Raw genomic sequence first — 18,298 nt, 5'->3', positions numbered from 1 at the left:
TGCTTTCCGTGCGCTCCCGGGCAGGTTTTGGGCAGCACAGGCGGCACCGCCGCGCTCGCAGCGCTCGGTGCCCGCCCGGCGCTCGGGGCCGCCCCGTGACGCGCGGCAGCGGCGCCGCCGCCGGAAGCGGGCGCGGAGCCGCTTCCTGTGTTTATGTAGGGCCGGGCCGGCGGCTCCGGGAGCGGCTCCGGCGGCGACACCGACAGCGGCACCGGCAGCGAGGCGCGGCCGCCATGGCGGTGTCCGAGAGCCAGCTCAAGAAGATGCTCACCAAGGTACCGGCCGGGCTCGGCCAGCGGGGCCCGGCGCCGGGAGGCTCCGGGGAGTTGGGTCGGGAAGGGAGGAACCAGCCTAAAATGGTCGTGCCCAGGCGCTTGTGCCCCTCGGTTATAGGAGAGAGTGGGAGAGCTCGGCATCGCTGGCCGGGGTGGGATGGGTTTGGGTATCGCCCCTGTGTAAGGAAACGGGAAAATCTCATGGAAGGCAAATCATTAACCACTGAATCATGCAGAGCCACGCGTGCCACTCTTCAGGGGAAAACTGCGCTTTGTCCTGCAGCTTGGAATGAAAACCCCTAAGGCTGACACTTAGGGGGAGCTACGGGTTTGTTGAGAGGATTTTGGATTTTATTTTGGCAGCATTTAATCGTATGTATAGCAGCGAGCCTAAGATGTGTCACGTTTTGGAATGAAGTGCAATAGTTGAGAATCAGATCAAAACCAAAGGCACATTCACCTGCATGGAATCACAAGAGATTATTTTATCATTTTGAAAATGAATGTTGAATACTTAGTGTCAGCAAATGAGATCATGTATGTATTTGTATATACCTGTCCTTGCTAAATTAATTATTGTGATGCCGTAGAAGAAATAGAATTTAAGGTAGTCTAATGTCCTTGTTCCCCCACACTTGTTCATTTTATACTCCCAGTCTGATTTTCTGTAGGTGATGAAAACTGAAGGTGCTATTTCATTATATTTCTTTTTCAAAAACAGTTACACTTTCTGTTCTTGAAAGGGACGTTTAGTGATATTTCCCATATTGAATAGTTCAGCGTATGAGATAAGAAAAGCTTGACCCTGTTTGGGGGAACCTAAGCACTTAATTTAACTTTAGGTATTTGCCTCCTGTCAGATCTTGAAAAGCTTCATCTTTCTGTGATCTGTTTCCTGGTATGTAAAATGAGGGGAATGCATTTGTAATCTGAGAATGGAGGAAGAGGAAAAAGTTTAGAAATTAAGAATTCAAATTAATCAGTTTTAGTTACCTTTGTAGAAATCACTAGGATCTTCTGATTTCCAAAGAGATTTTGACTTTTCTTGGAAATCAGTATAAGTCTAAGAAATTAAGAGCTGAAATTAACATTTAATTTTGCTTGTGGCAGTAGCTGGAATCATACAACTGTCTCTACTAAGTAATCATCCCTCAGCGTTCGCGAGAATATTATCTTTCTTTGTTTTAATAGAGATATGAAAATGCTTGCTAAATGTTCAGTTGTTGTGCCTGATTTTTGAAAGCATCCATTATAACCAAATTTGTGGTTTATCAGCCCCATCATGTACCAGATTCACAGTCTGCCTGCTGAGCGGGCAGACATTGTTTCATCAGTTCTTGACTCAACTGACTTGAGATTCTTGTGCCAAAAGTGGAAGTAAAGCCTGAATCTGCTTACTTCTTTACTGTAGGGGTGGTGAGGCTCTGGCACAGGCTGCCAGGGAAGCTGTGGATGCCCCATCCCTGGCAGTGTCCAAGGCCAGGCTGGATGCAGCTCTGAGCAGCCTGGGATAGTGGAAGGTTCCCTGCCTTGGGCTTGCAACAAGGTGATCTTTAAAGTCACTTCCAAGCCAAACCATTCTACAGTCCTTGTGCTTTTTAGGAGCTTCTGCTGGTGGAATTCAGTTTTCTTTTTAATAGTGATGATGCCAATCTTGTTGAAGCTCTGTCCTGCCCCATCAGGTTTGTTTCTCCTATGAAAATGCCCCGCCTTTTAAAAGTAACTGGTGACCAGCTGTCATTTGTCCTGTAGTGACACATGCAATGGTGTGGGTATGTGCTGCCAGTCTCTGGCTTGGTGTACGTGAAAATTCCTCCATGTCCCAGCAATGCCTGTTCCTGCTTTCTGCCACGTGTTGGGTAGGGAGGGAGGAATTTAATCAAGTGTTCACAAAGTGGCTTCTCTGTCAAGCCCCTGCTGCACACTCCCAGTCCTGCACCCATTTCACACAGGAGGCTGTGATGCCTTGCTACAGCCCTCCCACCAAAAGAGTATCCAGGGGCCGATTGACCTCTCTGCTGGTGCTTCCCCTGCACCCAGGAGTCCCTGCTGGAGGGGCTGCTTCCTATCCCACAGACCAGCATTTTGCAGACAGACCATGTGGCTGTTTTGTCCTTGATGATTTGAGGAAGATCAGTCACAGCATCACTCAAGGTGCTGGTGCTTCCTGTAGGCTGAGGTGGGAGGTGGTGTGGTGGGTTCATCTCAGTAAATCCAAGTTGTCATGCCCAGGAGGAGCATCCTTGTCAGTCTCTGGAGGTGACAGGAAGAAGAGTTAATTTCTAAGCTTCACAACTCATGAGTGTTTGTTGGAGCCAAGGTGACCTTTAGCTGTGGCACCATAGTTTGCTCTTGGATAATGTCTGCATTAATTTGTTCAGATCTTGTTAACATTTGCTTTGGATGTCTGACATTTCATTGTGCTGGGCCCTTTGTCTTTCTACCCTGGTTCAATGAAAGGTTGCTGTCTGTCTTCCTTACGACATCCGAAGATTGCAATTTTTAAAAATCAGAATCAAAAAATTGCCAAGGGACTACATTGCTGGCTTTTCTTTTCAATACTAATTATTGGGAGGAATTACAAAGGTGAAGAGGTTGGTGAACCAACTCTCTGTTGCCCAGGAGCTTCTTTGCTGTCTGTGGGTTATAGCTCTGAGACTGGTGAATTCTGTAGTAGTGTATCTGTGGTTTACAGGGTATCTGTGCTGTTACTCTCTGCTCCTGATAAAAGGAAAGGGGTAAAACCAGTATTATTGGTGGTAATATTGTGCCTTGGCATGTCTGCTTTCTAGTGGCAAAAAATATGTAAATGCTAATCAATGATTGATAAATATGGTGTTGCTTTGAAAAGTGCTATGAAATGTATCTGTGTGGTTCAGATCCTAGATAGCTGTTTTCCAGGAATGTTCAGAACATCACTTATTTGTTTGGAGATGACTTTTCTTTTTTTTTTTAAGATTCACACAACTGATGGTTAGACCCTTGTTAAGATTTAACACCTTGTTAAAGTTCAATAAGTTATATAGGTGGTGGTTGTTTAAGTAATATGGACAAATAAATTATTATCCCAAACTAAGAATGGAGAAGAATGTTCTTGTATAGATGTAAACTCTCATAAATGCTGTCTATTGTCCAAAATAAAAAATTGAATTAAATTATACAAAAAAATTAGCTTCTGAAGCAATTTCTTTCTCTTTTGTTTTCCAGTATAAGTATAGAGACCTAACCATACAGGAGACAACCAGTGTTATTACTCAGTACAAGGACCTCAAACCTGTCATGGATTCATATGGTTAGTCTGTGCATGAGAAAATTTTTGTTGGTGAATTGTTGATGTGTTAGATGTCTTTGGTAGTTTTTGTGGGGCGGGGGGAGAAAGAAGATTAACACCAGAAAACATAACTTGGGTTTCTCTTTTTTGTCTCTGACATCAATACTTCTTTAGAAGTACAGACTCAGTAATATAGTAAGGTTACTTTAGAAAATAACTCTCTAATGTGCCAAGAAGTGTCACGTTTTTCACAGCTTAACTTTTAGTTAATCACTCATTGAAGTCATCAGTTGGTGTCCTGAGATTGCTGGTATCTTACAAATTCAGCTTTGCTGCCATATAAAGAGGTTTTTAAAATTCTGTGTAGGAAGAACTGTAAATCAATGAACAAATGCTTCATTTAAGAGCATGAAGAAAACAGAATCCAGTATCTAGAAAAAGGATTTGTAATGTAAATTATCAATGACAATCACTGTTTGTTAGTTTTTTTTAAAGTCTCTAGGTTAATTTAAATTTAAGTGTATTAAATGAAGATGATATCTAGGGTTTCCCAGTGTACAGTGAGCCAGCGTAGCTGCTGAGGTCAGCCTTCTTATGGTCACCTTTTTTTAACTGTTACCTGTGGGATTCCTCTGTGATCTAATTTATATTATTAATGCATCATCAAAAATTTTAAAGTCTTCTGCTTTTTAAGTTGTATATCTGGATTGAGAAATTTTAAGAAGGGACCTGTACAGGTACAAGGTGAATTAGTTTTAATTTGAGTAGGTGCAAGCCAGCAGCTCTCACAGAAATAAAAATGCATGCAGTGACTGGAGAAACAAAACAGGAGTGAAAGGACTTTGGTTGGAATAGCTGCACAGGTTTGCCTAAGATGGTGATCACAGTTCCAGATATCCTTGAGCTGTAGCCATTTGTGTTCCCTAATGCTCTTTAAGCTGCCTGGGAGAGGCTAAGCACAGAATCACTTACAGATAATCAATATTATTTGTAGCAGTGACATCAGCTGCAAAAAAGTGATTACATTGCTGATGAGACAGCTTTAAAGTTCATATTAATAATGAAATATATACCCTCACTGAAATCCCAGCATGTTCTATCTGCCTTTGCAGAAGATCAGCAGGACCACAATAATTGTGCACAGTAACCTACATTTGAATTATGGCTAGAAACTTTCAGGAGGAGCTAAGAAGATAAAAGCTTCCTCAACAGAAGCTGATTTATTCAGCCAAGAATAATGTATTGGATTAGAAGTGTGACAAAACTAAATACAGCAACTCAGTAAATATAGGTCAGAGTTCTTGTGCAGTTTGTAGCTAAGATTTGGCAGAGTCAAGCACTCTTTCTTCCTCTTCAGTGTGTTACTGTTTGGTTAAATTACCTTTACTGATCCTGTAGTGAATTCCTGTGGCCCAGGAGTTTTCAGTATTCTTGCTGATCTGGTTTTTTTTTTGTTTTTTTTTAAGAAAGCATAAAGAATTCTTTCATAAACCTCAAATGACGGTTGTTTTTTTAAATCAGGTTTGAGTTCAGATTATCTTTGCAGCAATTTACATTACTTGCAGTTTACAAGGTTCCAATATTTTGCTTGGTCACTAAATGAGGAAATGAGTTTTATTTGTAGAGAAGGTAGTTTGATAATGATTAGTCATGCATTTCTCAGAAGTGTGTTATTCGTAAGGAGTTACCTGACTATGGACAGTCATTTGCTAATCTGTAAATGTGCAAGAGTTGAACTTTCATGCTGAGTTTGTGTGTGTAACTTGTGAAAATTTGCACAGTAAATAGATGGGGAATAACCTGAACCAAGATTAACATAACCAGTATGTTTGTTTTAAAAGTATTGTTTGTTCTCTTTCAGTTTTTAATGATGGCTCATCCAGGGAGTTGATGAGCCTCAGTGGAACCATTCCTGTGCCTTACAGAGGTATGCATGTATTGTAGTCATCATCATCCCCATTGTTTTCCCAAATTGCATGAAAAACTTAAATTTGTCCTGAATCAACTTCACTACTTCAGTGATCACTCTTTTCTTGAAATCCTTTATTTGTCCAAAGTAAAATATTTTAAAGAAATTGTTCTCTGTTTTTTGCTGCAGGATAGAATTTGAATGCTGAGCATTGCTTCTTCAATCATTTACAGCTTTGTAACATCTTTTTTCTTTCAGCATTGCAGTTTTGTCAGTTGAATGAGGGTTGCAAACTATTTCTTGCTGCAACTAATGATAATTCAAATTAGTCTTATAATGTTGCATTATAGAACAAATGAGATTATGTATTAGTGGTGAATTATAATTATAAATCAAAGTTAAATTGTTCTGAAAAATGTTGAGTTTGTGGCCATAGCATTACTATTCATTGAATGTAGATTTTGGCTCTGGCTTCTAACTTTGTACAGTTGAGTTTACTGGGTTTAGGAGTTTTTTATGAATCTGAATACAGGAAGACAGCTGAAGAATTGAAATAACTTCTAAAATCTTTCAAAATATCTTTTCTAGGTAACACATATAATATCCCAATTTGCTTGTGGCTGCTGGACACCTACCCTTTCAACCCACCAATTTGTTTTGTTAAACCCACTAGCTCTATGACAATAAAAACTGGGAAGCATGTTGATGCAAATGGAAAGATATATCTTCCCTACCTGCATGAGTGGAAATATGTAAGTATAGGGAACTTGAAGTTCTCAAACTACTCCTTCTGCATTCAAGATAGTTGCCTAAATAATAATATAAAATAATGAAATATAAACTATAGTTTTTATTAAAGGAGATCTTAAACCATTTTGTAAATAGAATCAACTGTTTGTTTTTTGGAGCATCTTAAAGTTCAGGATGTTACATTCTGTGTTGTAGTTATTTAAGCTAATTAGTTGTATTTTCAGTTACAACTTGTATTAGACAGTGCAGCATAAGGTGTCTTCTCCCCTGGCAAGAGAGTGATGTGAAGATTTGTGAAATAAGAATATTTACAGAAGTGAAATTACAAATTTACTTAAAACATCTCTGTGTCTAAAATGGACTTTTGCAAGACTTGGACTTCTTTGTGTAGACATTCCTGGAGCCTCATTTATATGGATATATTTGCTTTACCAATAAATAGAGGCATTGAGCAGTGCAGGCCTCATAGAAGTTTTGGCCAAAACATGGACTTGTAAAGAAGATGAATTGTGTTGACAAGATTAGAAAAATGATACAAGATGCATGGTTCTGTAAAAAGTGATTAACAGGAGTACATTTATTAAGGATGGGTGCTAGCTCAGTGCCTGCATAGTAATAATGGAAAAAGACTGCCCAGGTCAGGTGTTGCACAAAGCAAGATCATATAAGGTACAACTGATACAGTTGTGGTTGGTGAAAATAAGTAAGTGGATTATAGAGCTAAGTAAACTTGGAATTGGGATATTTAGTCTGGTGCTGCATTCATGATGCTTGTTCTTATTTTTGCAAGATGAAATCATGCCTATATTAAGTAGTTATAAACAGGGAAGCCTGGTTTAACTGTATTTAAAGGAGCTTTGTGCCACTCCTTAGTGGGTTAGAATATTTTTAATGTTGAGACATTCTGACTCAGAGCAAGAGCTGTGGTGTATGAAATTGAAATATCTAAAAAACTTGGGCATCTGTATGTTTTTCATGCTTGGGGTGGATTTAATGTTTTTTAAGTATTATTACAATTTATCATTGGACATTTATGCCCAGTGATTTATTGTCCTGCAGTTGATATGGAACCATGTATTACCCAGTTTATTCTGGGTGTGTTTTGCTCTATGGTTTTGAGTGCAAGCTGACTGGGTTTGGTATGTATAGAATCCAGAAAGGAAGTTAATGATGCACATATGTATACAAATAGAGATACACATTTTTAAAAAAATGTAAAGCCACAAATAAAAGGAATGCATCCTATTGTTGCTACGGTCAGTTAAACTGTGTTAGCAAAATGAACAACTTGTGATTTGCTTTTCCTCCCAGCCCCAGTCAGACTTGTTGGAGCTGATCCAGGTCATGATTGTTGTGTTTGGAGAGGAACCTCCAGTGTTTTCTCGGCCTACTGCTTCCTCCAGCTACCCCCCATACCAGGCAACAGGCCCACCAACCAGTAAGTGCTCATCACTACTGATTTCTGCAAATAATCATGTTCATGTTTCAAAGGGATTGTTGCCCTGCACAGTTTGCCCACAAATAATGCAGTTTACTTTTTATATTGCTGGCTAATGAATTCACCTGGGCTGTACTTTACCTCATTGGACCCAATTATCTCAAAGGTTTTTTCCAACTTAAAAGGTTCTGTGAGTCTAAAAATTCTTGTGGGATTTTGGAGGGGAAAAATTAAGTTCGTATTACAACACAGCAAAACCCAGACAAAACCAGAATGCACTCAAACACCCTCAAGCTCCTCAAAGCAACCAGTGTCCTGTCAGCATTCCAAGATAGACTTAAAAAGAGATTATTCTAATAACTTTGTAAGTCAGTTATTTTTATTCTAATAATAATCCTATCTTTTAAGTATCCTGCAACCATTCTTTTCATAAGCACAAGCATACCTACAGCTTGTGTTTCCTATGCCCACACTCCTGTTGGTGTTATTTTTCTTTTTTTTTCAGATTGCTGGCTGAATATTTAAAAAAAACCTGCCTTGTGATTTTTTTATGCTTTATTTTATGTTGATTTGGTGTTTTGACTTGGTACCCATTCTTATTTTCTTGCTAAAATCCTCAAGACTTTTAAAATCATTTATTTATTTAAACTTCTAGAGGCATCTTATTTTAAAGTCCTGGAACAGGTAGGTTGGAGGAAAAGAAGACGTAAGAAACAGAAAACCCTGGAAATTCTTTCAGGAGGAGACACTGTTGGGTGGGAAAAAGCCAAAAAACCAGTAGCACAGACCTCCTCAAATCAAAGACTGGGACAGTAGGGAAGGGGGAGCAGTTTAGCTGGAGATTCTTTATTTAATGATATTATGACAGTTCCACGTGAATTTATTGTTACATTAGCTGTATTTGGGGTTATTTATTTTTGCCACATTTTTAAGGCTGTGTCCATTTTCTATTGAAATATGGCTTTTACATGATCACAGTGTTACATTTGGAAAGCTGAAGTGCTATTCATTGCCATTTCCAGCAAAACCCATTTTTAGCAAGGTTTCAGGCTCTGAACCTGTGATAAAATGGGTAGCAGACATAAATGGAACCATTAGGAATAATTGACTAAAGGCAGGTGTTTGGGATTTTTCTGCTTGTCTGTGGCTACCCTGCTTGTGAGAGCTCCACAGGATTGGATTGTCCTGATTTTCTAGAACAGTGGGGGTCAGTATAAGTGCAGCTTTAGCAGAGGCTGTGACTTGTGCCTTAAGGACAAACCTTCAGTGAGCCACATTTGATTACTCTTGTAGTCACTCAAAGCTGAAGTGCTTTGAATTACTATTTTGGATTGAATTGAGCTGAAGTAATTATAGTGGAAATGTTTCAGTTTTGAAATTATTAATAGCTACTTAGTTTTACTAGTGTAATCAGACTTTCCTTATTTTACAGACGTATAGGGTTTGGATTTTTTCATGTTGCAGATACGTTGTTTAAGAAGAAATGAAGTCCTTTGACACAAATTTTAATCATTTGAAAGCACTGAAGGGTGCAAATAGCTCTTTAAAATTGTTATTTGATGAAATATTCCTAAAATTTGCTAGAAATGTAGAATAAATATGTCCAAAGCATAATTTTGTTAGCTTTTCAAGAGAAATCTTAAATTTGCTAAAACTATTGAAGCATTTAATACAACTTCTAAACAGCAGAAATTACTTGATAAGGACATGGTTAGATCATTAAATAGCCAATCAAATACTCTCAAGGTGCTTAAATTATGCACTTGTTATTTAGTGAGTAGAGATCCTTGGCTAGAAAGGTTAAATTCTTCTTTCAGCTATTACATAAAAAATGGAGACAGCTCTTCAGGTGGGTCATCTTTGATACCATGTTTTGGAGGTTTTTTTCTGAGTACCCTAGCTGCAGATTCTTGTTTTTTTTTTCTTAGTACACCTATTTGTTGTGCATTTTTAAATCAATACCTATTTTTATCCATACAGTGATTACTTTAATGATTAAGGAAAAAAAATCAGTATAATGATAAGGTTATTTTTATATATGAGTAAAAACTTCTTTACACTGAGGGTTTTAACTTCTGAAATATAAAAATACAAAAAATTCCTGTTTTATTTAGCTTCCTATGTGCCAGGAATTCCAGGTGGAATATCTCCCTATCCACCATCAAGTACTCCAAACCCAAGGTAAGAGCCCCTTGTCATCATTTACCTGATAGACAGTTTCACTGAATAGTGTTTAATCATAATTATATTTTCTTATGGTGCATTTGTTGTATAATTATTCATGTTAGCAGGGTTTGTTAAAAGTGAGGGCTGAATTCTTGCCAGTAGCCAAAATTGGAGGAAGGTTTAACTTTCTACGTGTTTCTTCAAATAAAATATATATGGGTTTGATAAAAGATTTTGAAATTACCTGACTCCCAGCTGTCATCTTCCTTCACTCATATATTTTTATGAGGTTGATATGTTTACTTGACATAGAAAGAAATGTACCCCTAAAAGTCGAGATTTTATTAGCAACTCAAAAATTGAACAAAAAAACCTTGACTCCAGCATAAATGTGGACTTAGAGCACTCTAAAGGAAATTTGAAGAACACAAAGTTACTTCAAAAGCTTTTTATTAATATTAACCAAGATTTTTTTCTATGTAATAGTTTGGAATAAAGCATTTCTAAAAGACTTGCAGATCTGTCTTAGTAAATAGTGAGATATAGACTACTGCCTGCTACTGTGTACTTATATTTTTACATCATAGTTAATTGTTTTTATTATTAATACTCTTATGTCCTCGTTTTGTGGTAGGAGCATATGAGATGTTGGTGTAATATGAGGCATTTTTATTTTTAAAAAACTTAAAAATGTTAAAACCTGTGAGGATTGGGAGGGGGGGAGTGTTATGTTTTATGAGGAGAAAAGTTAGGATTTCTGTAAGTTCTTACAGCATGTTTTTTCCTCCTAGATATGTTTGTTTAAAGTGTTCTTAATGTTTGTACAAAAGTAATAGAAGAACTGTTTTTAAAAATTATAATTTATTAATTACTAAGAAGGCTTTAAGAGCTACTAAATTTGCAGTTACCTGAAGAGACACAGAATGTGCTTATTTTATATTTTTTAGGGGTTTTTGGACCACTTTAATTATTACTTTAGTTAATTCTCCCCCACGTGCAGGTGTTTGTCAATCTAGTACTGACAAATTTGTGTCCTTGTTTTAGTTAATAGCAAATGTATTTTAGAAGGGTGTTGTAGACTGCCACATGTCATCTCATAATTGTTTCAGTGAACAAATGAATTCTTTTGCTTTCTTTATCCTTCAGAGCAGGACTGAGAATTTCTGGAGGAGTTTGTTTAACTTTGAAACCATATTTTACACTTTTGCATTTTTAGGTTTACATAACACAGTTCATAAGTCATCTTCTTCACTGTTCTTATATTAAAAAATAATAATTTGAGATTGTTTGTAGCTAGGATAATTTCTTTTGGATACTTGTGGGATTTTGTGTAGCAAAACTAAGAGATTCAGGAGAATTTGTTATCCAAATGTTGACCAGGCAATAACTAGGCAGGGTTTCAGATAAAACAGTATCTTAAAAGTACCAGAAATACCAGTTGTGAAGGATGCTAATGTGAACAGGAAAAAGGCCTGCAATTTTAACATTTTATTATGTAAATGAGTGTTTAACATGGTGGCAATAAAGATAATTTAGGTGAGTGATATTTTACTAATAGCTGCATAACATTAGCATATCTTTCTTTCTCAAAGCAGCTACCCAAACTATCCTTATCCAGGTGGTGTTCCCTTTCCAGCAACCACTAGTGTTCAGTACTACCCTTCTCAGCCTCCTGTCACCACTGTTGGTGAGTACCTTGGAAAGGGTTTCTCTGAAGTAAAGCTTCTCTGTATAAGTGATATGTAAAGAAATAAAATGGAAAAAGGAATGTGTTGTTTGTACTCCACACTTCTAAGGTATTGATCTTTAACTAAAATTTATTCAAAGGAAGAAAAAAATACATGTTATTCACCTCTTCAGTAAGGAATTAGATAAATTCCTGGGTTTATGGAGTACATTGTGTGTGCTTTGTGAATGTTTTGAAGAGCACTACATGTAATTACATGGGGCTCTCCTCACCCTTTAACCACAAGTGACTTTAGATTGTCTTCATTGCTCTGTTTGTGGTTTAGAAAAATACCTTTGTTGTCATTTAAACATCTAATGGACTCTATTTATCCTGTCTTTCCTCCCAAAATAGTAACTTTCTAAAGTAGCAGTTTGGAATGAGCTTCATTTTTAGTGAGTTTCTTCTCCAGCCTCTTCCCTGTTGCTTCTTATTGATCTCTGCTTGTGATTTCCTCCTCTGTTCCCTTCAGCATCAGGAGTTAGGGTATTGACCTGTGTCTTTTCCCAGTCTGCTGCTCTGTGGTCCTTGCTTTCCACCCTGCCCCTGCCTTTTAGTGTATGTGTAGAAGGCTGGGAAGCAGTGGTAAATGTCATCTAGTTCAGTGGGAAGCTGGTGCAGTAACTTTCCAGCTGGCTGATGGCCCTTTTGGCACAGTTACATGGTGAGAGTGTAGGTTCTGTTAGCATGTTGCTCACATTAGCAATCTGTTGTAGACTCTTGAGCCCCATAATTTGGAAGTACATCCATTCTTCATTTAATGTGTGAACTCCCAGTTATTTATGGAGTGGCCTGGGTTAGAGTCACAGAATGTCTTTTCTTTCCAGAACTGTGTGTATTTTGTGATTTTCCTTCACATACATGGGGACAAGGCAAGGAAAGAGAGATGCTTCTACTTTACTCTTACTAAAATATCTGAGGAGTTCTGTTACTACAGAATTTGAAAGCAGCAGTAAGTTGTATGTTGTGTTTTTCTTGTGCCCAATCCTGTCCTTTGTGTCCAAGTTCTTTCAGCCTTTTCAATTAAGGAAGTATTTTCTGAAAGTTCTTGGCTGCTTCAGTGGTCCCCTCCACTCTGAGGTGATGTGAGTCTGCCATGCACAGTGCAAGAAGCTGCTGTCCCACTCAAGTACCTCAGCTTGTGTCCTGGAGAATTAATGATCTCCACTGTCTCTCATGTAGGGAGCTGATAACCTTCCTAAGGAAAGTTTGCTTTCTGCAGTGTCTTTTTCAAACAAATCCAGTTTTGCCTTTTATGTAGCAGAGTGTTAATTTAAAAGAGAAATATTTTTCATTTAATTTCTTCCCTCATTTTCACCCACACTGAAGAAGAATAGAGGTGCAGTATCTGCCAAAGATAGAAGATTCTTCCAGTCCTGTGTTAGATCATCTGTGATACCATGTTGTGATGTTGTAGTGCCAGGTTTCATAGTGACAATTTAACATTACACTGACTCGTTTGCTGCAGCTGGGTAAAAGCCCTACACCTGGTTTACATGGCTTATCTCTTGTGCCAGATGAAATGCAAACACATCTCTTTAATCATCCACTACATTTAAAATATTGTGAGGTGTTTCTGTTGTGTTTGTTTTGTTGAGTGTTTTTTACAGTCCAGTATTTTTTTTTTTTCCTTTCAGCCAGAAGTGTTTCTTTCCTGTACAGTTTTTTTGGCTGTGGTTTATTGTGATAGCTTATTTAGGAGCATATCAGTTGTTACAACTTCAGAGTTTTGTGTGGGTGGTGGTGATGTGTTTCCTGTAGTGAGCCTACTTTGAATTGAATGAAAATGTTGATGCAAAGTAGCTCAAGTTTTTCACAATCACTGGTTTTTCAAATCCTTCTTAAGGCTTTTTCTTTCTGTTCAGTCATCTGCCATTAATTACTTTTCTGATGCAATGACTGGTTTGATGATTCTGTAAGGTCATTTCTGAAACTAGACTCTGCCTAGTAAAGGTTAAAGGTTTCAGAGTTCTGTGGATTTAGTGACCATGTGCCATGAAATCTTCCCCAAGCTGGGCTAATTATGGAAGTGACAGAAGACACTACAGGTTCATGCTCTATAAGAAGATACATTGATTGAGCTGTATTAAAATGAAGCTTTTTATGTTCAAAAACCTCTTCCCTATCTGGTGGCATTTCTGTGTGAACTTTTATTGTGTTAGGTGTATTGAGGTTTTGTTTTTTTTTCCTGTGTCCTGCTTTACTGTTACAGTGAGCCTTGCATAAGAACTCCCAAAGTGAGGGATGTCAGGGGAAAAGAAAGTAAGCATAAGTTCTACTGATACTGATTCTGGCTGATTCTGACTATGTGTTTGTTTTGTTGAGTGTTTTTTGCAGTCCAGTATATAATTCAATAATTCAGTCTCTTTATTTTTCAGTGGTAATTTGCTTATATTTTAGAAAAAATAACATGTTCTGGTGCAACTTACATGTATGCAAAGTGGTCACATTAGTAATGATCCAAATTTATGTTTTCTGTGCTTTAGAAGGTTTTAGTGGATTAGTAAGCATGATGTGCTTCTTCTCCTAGTTCCAGTCATTCATGTGCATAGCTTTATTTTTCTACCTGTATGACTTGGTGTAGGTTTTGTGGACAGGAGCAGAGTTAAAAACATAGGGAAGAGATACAAATTTATGCAGTCTTGTTTTAATAGCAGAAGTCAAAGAAAAAAGTCTTCAATTACACAAGATTCATGTAAGGCGTGATGAGTATTTTTTTCATTTTGTTGTTTTTTAAAATCTAGGGCACTGGAAAATGTGATGTGCATAATGCTGTAACAGCTTCAGGGTTTTGATAGCTGTGTCTCTGGATAAAAAGATTCTTCTTGCTTATTTTTTTTGCAGTTACAGAGCTTCAAATCTCTGTGTTTCATTCATAGTAGTTGTGAAGTTTAGGCACAAAAGCTGCTGTAATTCTTGCTTTGTTGTTACAGTCTAGTTGAAATTTCACTGATCTAGAAGGTGTGAGGCAAAAGTCTGGGGTAACTGTGACCCTCCAGTTATTCCCACAGAATAATTAAAGTGGTTTGTGATAAATATCACCAGTAGCCACTTCACATTTGCTAGAGCACTCTGAGTTTCCTGGTCTGGAGACACATTGCACTTCTTGTGACAGACACAAGGTACTTAGCTTTCTGTTTAAAAGTGTGTTAGTGACAGACTCTTGAAATTATCCTTGAAGGGCTGATTTGCAAAAGCAAACTCAGGTCTCCTGTCCTTTCTGCTCACTTGCCCATAGGGATGCACTGTTCTTGAGACTGGAGGATCCTTGAATATTCACCTGCTCTCTTGGACCCCTCTTCCCTCTATGGTAAATTCCCATGGAATTTTTCCAAGAAGGTCTGTGAAGAGGCCAAAGTTAGCTCTCATAAAGTCCAGGGTTGCAATCTTATTCATTGCCCTGCTTTCTGCTTGTGGGATGCAGAACTCCATGATCTCATGGTCACTGCAGCCAAGGCTGCCCCAACCCTCACATCTCCAACCAGAAGTTCCTTGTTAGTTTTACAAGGTCCAGCAGCATATCTTTCCTTGTTGGCTGCATCTGTATCAAAGTTATTGTCAGTGCTTTCCAGGAATCTCCTGTTCCTGGCTGTGTTGTCCTTCCAGCAGGTGTCAAGGAGGTTCCCCATGAGAACCTGGGCTGCATGCCCTTCCTGGAAGCATCCCCACTTGAGCTGTATGGGTGGTCTCTGTAACTCTCCCTTTGTCTTTCCTAGTATAAACTTTCCTTACCAGGCCAGGGAATTCTGGAAAAAAACAAACCCACTAACAGGAAAAAAGCCCCAAACTAATACCTGTAGTAGGTAAATTCATTGTCTCAAACCAGCTGTTACACTAATTGTGGTTGAATACATCCAGCCATTAACTCTTGTTCTTCTTTAAAAGGTCTCAGACTAGTAACATTTATGGACTTCAGAGGAAATGGCCCCCTTTTTTTAAAGTAAAAAAGAGTGTGGATGTGGGAATAGTGAAGTGAATGAATGGATGCATACTCTTAAATTTACTTGTGTCCACCCTGATGTGTGTTATCTCCTGTGGTCTCCTTGCTACTTCTGGAAATTATTATGGAGAGCAGCTTATTTTACTGTCTCACATTGCTGAAGTACAGAGAGCAGCTTGGCCACTTGCTGTTCCAGCTGGCTTTACCCTGCAGGCAGTGCAGCCTCTAAGCACTAACGTGATGCCTGTGCAGGGCCCAGCAGGGACGGCACCATCAGCGAGGACACCATCCGCGCGTCCCTCATCTCGGCGGTCAGCGACAAGCTGCGGTGGCGCATGAAGGAGGAGATGGATCGCGCGCAGGCCGAGCTCAACGCCCTGAAACGCACTGAGGAGGACCTGAAGAAAGGGCACCAGAAACTGGAGGAGATGGTGACTCGCCTGGATCAGGAGGTGGTAAGTGAGAGGAGCCACTGCTCCCCACCTGAGATTCCTAGTAGTGAACAGAAGCTTGTGATTAATTAATCATTAAGCATGATAGAAGTCACAAAGCTTCCAGCGCATTGTGCTGCTTCTCCTTCACAGCTGGGGGCTTGTGCTCAGACTGAAGCTAGTCAGACACAGCAGTGACCACAAGATGCAATGTCCTGTGTGTATCTTATAAATGTCATTGCTCATTACTAGAGGGACAGTTTCATTTTTCCACATTCTTCCTGTGAAAGATGTTAGTGGTGCAAGATTATTTCATATTTACATCTCAGTTTCTTCATAATAATGTGTGACAGCAGCACTGGAGATCATTTCAGTGTCTTAGTGCAGAGAACACTGATTTTGGTCACAGCCTCCTTGTATAACTTCTCCTTTCCCAGAAGTCTCCTAATTCTTGCAGTTTTTCATTAAGGCATTTTCTGCTTAGCCCATCTGCTCCTTGCACTGCTGCTCAGGAGTAAGATTTTGGGATTGATGAACAGTTTCTGAAACCAGCTCTGCTCAGATGTGGTTTAAAAAAATGATTAGAAATTATTAATTGGACTAGAGAACTGGGGATACCACATTCTAAAGAAAATAATTGCTTTGGCTTTGCTTTTATTGTCTTTAGCTAGTTTAAATTGTTATTTTTTCTAATGTTGCAACATGGAAATACGTGGAATGTTGGCATGCCTTCTCTATAGTTATAAATGGGTAATGGATTGACATTATGTAAAAGAGATGTTCCTTTTTAAAAGAATCTGAAATCTACAGATTGATCGCTCTTTCTTTTGTAAAAATCATAATAGAGATAAACAAAGAAGGTACAGAATGAACTGGTATATCTAAAAATCTTTGATCTAGACAATTGTATCACAAGAGGATAAACAAACATCTTAATTGTTTCTAGGCTGAAGTTGACAAGAATATTGAACTTCTCAAAAAGAAGGATGAGGAGCTCAGTTCTGCCTTAGAGAAAATGGAAAGTCAGTCAGAGAATAATGACATAGATGAAGTTATAATTCCTACAGCACCACTTTACAAGCAGATCCTGAACTTATATGCAGAGGAAAATGCAATTGAAGACACCATCTTCTATCTTGGGGAAGCATTGAGACGTGGAGTGATAGATTTAGATGTCTTTTTAAAGGTAGGTTTCTTGAGATGTTTTTAAGATGTGCATTTTAAATGTGTTTACTTTGGTAATGTGCATGATCTCTTCACAGAAGAGGATCCTGTAGGAACAGGAATATTTATACATTCAAGCATAAGTTTCAGAAAGTAATTTCCGAATTTAAAGACCAATTTTAAAAGCATTATAGATAGAAAGCCATATTGTTTCCTTCTTGTGTAGACCTTGCTAGTTCTGTTTATCTACTGTTAGAAGAACCATTCTCTGCCCCATAGGAAGTGCATTAGTCTGATTTCACCTTATGGAGTGCATATTATTACTTTGGTAAGAATATTTATGGAATTAATAATTATTATAATTTAATGAATTTGTTAATAATTTAAAATCACAAAAAATAGACTGTAGTGACTGCACTTGGTAGCCACCTGCCAGTCATTTTAAACCAAGAAAATGCCATTTAGAATAATAAATTTAGTGTTTCCAAAAAACTGACATCCCATTTGGGTCACAGAATGTGCCATGCTTTGGACATTAAGTTTTTATCAGAACTGAACCCATAGCCAGCTGTTGCTTTTCTCTCTGCAGCATGTACGTCTCCTGTCTCGCAAGCAGTTCCAGCTGAGGGCATTGATGCAGAAAGCAAGGAAGACTGCTGGACTCAGTGATCTCTACTAATTTCCCAGACTTTACCTGGGGACTTGGATTTCCTTGTGAAGCAGCCGTTCTCTTGATCTTTCTCTTAATCAGTAGGTGCCCAGAGTAAGTTATTACATCATCCAAGTGTAAGATATTTTGAATCAATAATATATTTTCTTTTTGGTAAAGACTAGCTTTTATTAATGCACTTTCTATCTCCTGTAATCTTTGTGCTGGTGGACTTAACGCTGAATAAAACTTGTTGCATATTTTCTTCCTCTACAGAACTGTGTATGATGTGCTTTCTTTTCAAACATGCAGTGTCAGCTTAAACATGCTTTCACTTTACTTGTGAGATTTGGAAGACGTTGTGCCAAACTGGAAAAATTCATATTTATTATGACCAGTGAAAACTGAAATCTCAAAAGGTTATTGGTCTCAGCACCATAGCCAGCATGGCTTAAGACTGAGCCTTGGCCTTAAGGCTTTTCATGTTACTGCTGGCTCTGAGGAGGGTGGAGTTAATTTTTAAAAAACTGGATGAGTCTTCCATAACTACATAACAGCTGCACACAGAACATTTTTACA

The 18,298-nt window shown here is 38.3% G+C and overlaps 1 protein-coding gene across 2 annotated transcripts; it reads left to right on the top strand.

Moving 5' to 3' along the window:
- The first annotated feature begins 3 nt into the window (after positions 1-3).
- Positions 4-17,997, top strand: TSG101 (tumor susceptibility 101). Of its 2 annotated transcripts, none has more exons than XM_056492941.1 (10): positions 4-275; positions 3,483-3,567; positions 5,408-5,473; positions 6,044-6,207; positions 7,517-7,643; positions 9,758-9,824; positions 11,405-11,496; positions 15,728-15,930; positions 16,853-17,092; positions 17,660-17,997. In XM_056492941.1, exons 1-10 carry the CDS (start codon positions 234-236, stop codon positions 17,747-17,749), a joined length of 1,176 nt encoding a protein of 391 aa, XP_056348916.1. In that variant the 5' UTR covers positions 4-233; the 3' UTR covers positions 17,750-17,997. The 2 variants fall into 2 exon arrangements, with proteins under 2 accessions (XP_056348916.1, XP_056348915.1); XM_056492940.1 differs by having other exon boundaries at positions 69-275; positions 11,402-11,496.
- The last annotated feature ends 301 nt before the right edge of the window (positions 17,998-18,298 follow it).

This window comes from Oenanthe melanoleuca, chromosome 5 (genome assembly GCF_029582105.1).
Source record: "Oenanthe melanoleuca isolate GR-GAL-2019-014 chromosome 5, OMel1.0, whole genome shotgun sequence".
NCBI lineage: Eukaryota > Metazoa > Chordata > Aves > Passeriformes > Muscicapidae > Oenanthe > Oenanthe melanoleuca.
Note: the sequence above shows the minus strand (reverse complement) of the source record. Positions and strands in the feature narration are given on the sequence as shown.

Bases quoted from the DNA above. Each gene is read 5' to 3' on its own strand.
- TSG101 (XM_056492940.1), top strand. From the start codon at position 234: ATGGCGGTGTCCGAGAGCCAGCTCAAGAAGATGCTCACCAAG. The intron at 276-3,482 runs GTACCGGCCGGG...TTTGTTTTCCAG, and splicing joins TCAAGAAGATGCTCACCAAG to TATAAGTATAGAGACCTAAC. The intron at 15,931-16,852 runs GTAAGTGAGAGG...AATTGTTTCTAG, and splicing joins CTCGCCTGGATCAGGAGGTG to GCTGAAGTTGACAAGAATAT.